General features: G+C 40.6%; 1 protein-coding gene across 1 annotated transcript; it reads right to left on the bottom strand.

Moving 5' to 3' along the window:
- Window positions 1-352: 352 nt before the first annotated feature.
- On the bottom strand, window positions 353-1,507 carry K441DRAFT_679503 (NAD(P)-binding protein; the record flags this gene model as incomplete). The annotated part of the gene is made up of 5 exons (XM_067651267.1): window positions 353-372; window positions 426-737; window positions 795-841; window positions 897-1,254; window positions 1,336-1,507. 5 exons carry the CDS (start codon window positions 1,505-1,507, stop codon window positions 353-355), a joined length of 909 nt encoding a protein of 302 aa, XP_067501008.1.
- Window positions 1,508-2,603: the final 1,096 nt, after the last annotated feature.

Genomic DNA, 2,603 nt, shown 5'->3' with positions numbered 1-2,603 from the left:
TAGTGTATAAATTGTTATAGAAACTTGCTATTTAATTAATCGCCTAAAATTAATAAAGGGACACTGTGTATAAGCATAGCTTTTCGCGCAGACTTATAAGCACCAGATTTAAAATCTACAACAGCTATTTATAAACTCTACTTAGTTTGGTCTATATTGATGGGCTCGTGGAGAAAATAGGTCGGCAAGTCGGAGAGTTAATTTTGGTGTGGTGACCGTGTTCGGGAGGCGACCGAGTTCCAGGGGTCCGAGCTTATGACCTATCAGACATAATATATGCCAGCGCTATTTGTCTCCAGGCTAACTTGGTATTAGTATGATATCTCAAGCACCTGAAATATTCATCTTTGATTCAGAAAACCAAACCGCCACCTAAAGAGTTAATTCCTGTCTCGCGTGTGTTCAAACAATGAGAATCGACTTACCATCCACCACAATATCTGCAGCATTGATATAGCTCCCTGCGCCAGAGCAAAGCAGTACTAATGGCCCAGTCAATTCCTGAGGCACGCCCATTCTTCCCATCGGGTTGCGGGAAGTCCATATGTTGCGGGCTTTTTCAAGTCCATGACCCTTATTTAGTATCGTATCCATATATCCTGGGCTGATAGTGTTCACCCGGATACCGTAGCGCGCCCATTCAGCCGCAAGAGAGTTTTTGAGGCTTAACAGTGCGGATTTAGATACGTTGTAGGCCACTTGAGGCTGAGGAAAGTTTACACGATGACCGGAAATTGCTGATAGATTGTCAGCAAATGTAACTAAAGCAAGAATAGGAAGCTGAAATGACGGACATGCTATGAACACTATGGAACCTCCGGTCTCCTGAGGTATCATTTGTCTGCACAATGGGTAGTTATTATTACAGTAACCAACAGAGGCAAAGGAGGGCGCACTTCGCAACTGCTTGGGCGCAGAGAAAGGACCCCGTGCAATTGATATCCATCGTGGACTTCCATTCCTCTAGGGCCATATCAGTTGCATGCGTACAGCCAACCACTCCAGCGAAGCAGCATAGTATATCTACACTCCCAAGATGCTTGGCGGTTTCGGCAACGGCAGCATTGATACTTTCAGAATCTCTAACGTCTACCTGCTTCGTTATGATCTGGGCAGAAGGGAATTCCGCTATTAGACTTGTAATGGGACCAGCAGCTTGTTGAGGATTGATATCGAGTAGAGCCAGCCCAGAGAGGCCATGTTCAAGGAGCGCACGAGCGCATTCGAGTGCGAGAGTTCCGGCTCCACCAGTAACTGTGACGAGGTATTAGTAATTGGGGAGCCCCAAACTAGGACTACAATGTTCCGGGATATACCATCACATTTATCACGTACTAATTGCGTTCCCCTCGACCGCAAATCTATGCTGAGCCCTGCCCTCGGCATCCAGATAGTGTGGCGGTGGTGGGGGAGGGGCAGTAAAAGACGATGAGGAGCCGTCAGAGAGCTGCATTTGAGGGAGCTGCCTGTTGACAAGGGCATCGCGCTCGGAGGCGTTGTCAGGCATCGTTGAAGATAAGTTCGTGTTTGTTATTGGTGGTTTTTAGGTATGATCACTTGCAAGACTTAAAATGTAGTGACTGGAAGAGTGATCCTCTTAGCATAGAAGAAATATTGAGACGATGTATGGAAAGCTCTTAAAAAGAGCTTTGGACCATTGTATGTAGGAATAAAGGAAATCTAACCTGAGCATCGCTGTCGTGATTTGGTGATAACTTTCAGGAAGCAAGTTAGCCGAGAATCTCGATTTAGGAAATATTTGGTATTCAAGGCCAGTCAGCTAAAAAGTCACATGTTCAGCCAGCCACCTGGCACATATTCGCGTATATCTATAGCGCCACTAGCGCCAAGCTATAGATGTACGTATATTAAAGACCACCTACTAATTAAGCCGCTACTTAACGCTAACCATAAAGTAATTAGGGCTATTAGGGCCTAAAGTATATATAAAAACGTTCTTTTTACTTAATCCTTAATTATAGTAATATATTTACTATTATACCTACTATATAAAACAGCGCTAACTAACTATATAGAGATTAATATCGCTAATAATACTAAATTATATATTAACGTATAGTATATCCTTATCCTTATATATACTACTAGGCCTAAGAATATATCTTTAGTATATAACTTAAAGTAAAAGGGGGTTAAAATAAAAAGAATATAATATTTACCCTTTCCCTTTTCACCTAAAAGCATTACGCCCTATAGCTAATATATTGTTTAGCTTTAGGCCTTTTATAAATAGAAGCAGTATTATAATAGTAATACTATTATAGAAGATAAGTTACTTTTCTTTTTTTATTAAAAAGGTTGTAAATTAGCCCTTAAAAGGAAAGAGCTATAAAGCTAATAATAATATACCTTAAAAGCAGACGTATTTCTTATAGCAGTTATTTTATTGCTATATTACTACTTTAATAGACCTTTATTAAATATAAAAAGCTATAAAAATAAATAGCTACCTATTTTTATAGGAGGATAGTATTAGAAAGTATTTAAAGATACTATAGTAGAGGGATATAAGCTCGGACCCCTAGAACCCGGCCAACCCTAAACTCGGCCACTTAAGCGAATCGAATCCTACCACTTTTAAA

Source organism: Cenococcum geophilum (genome assembly GCF_001692895.1).
Source record: "Cenococcum geophilum 1.58 unplaced genomic scaffold K441scaffold_38, whole genome shotgun sequence".
Classification (NCBI taxonomy): Eukaryota; Fungi; Ascomycota; class Dothideomycetes; order Gloniales; family Gloniaceae; genus Cenococcum; species Cenococcum geophilum.
The sequence above is the reverse complement of the archived record's forward strand: the minus strand, read 5'-3'. Positions and strand labels throughout refer to the sequence as shown.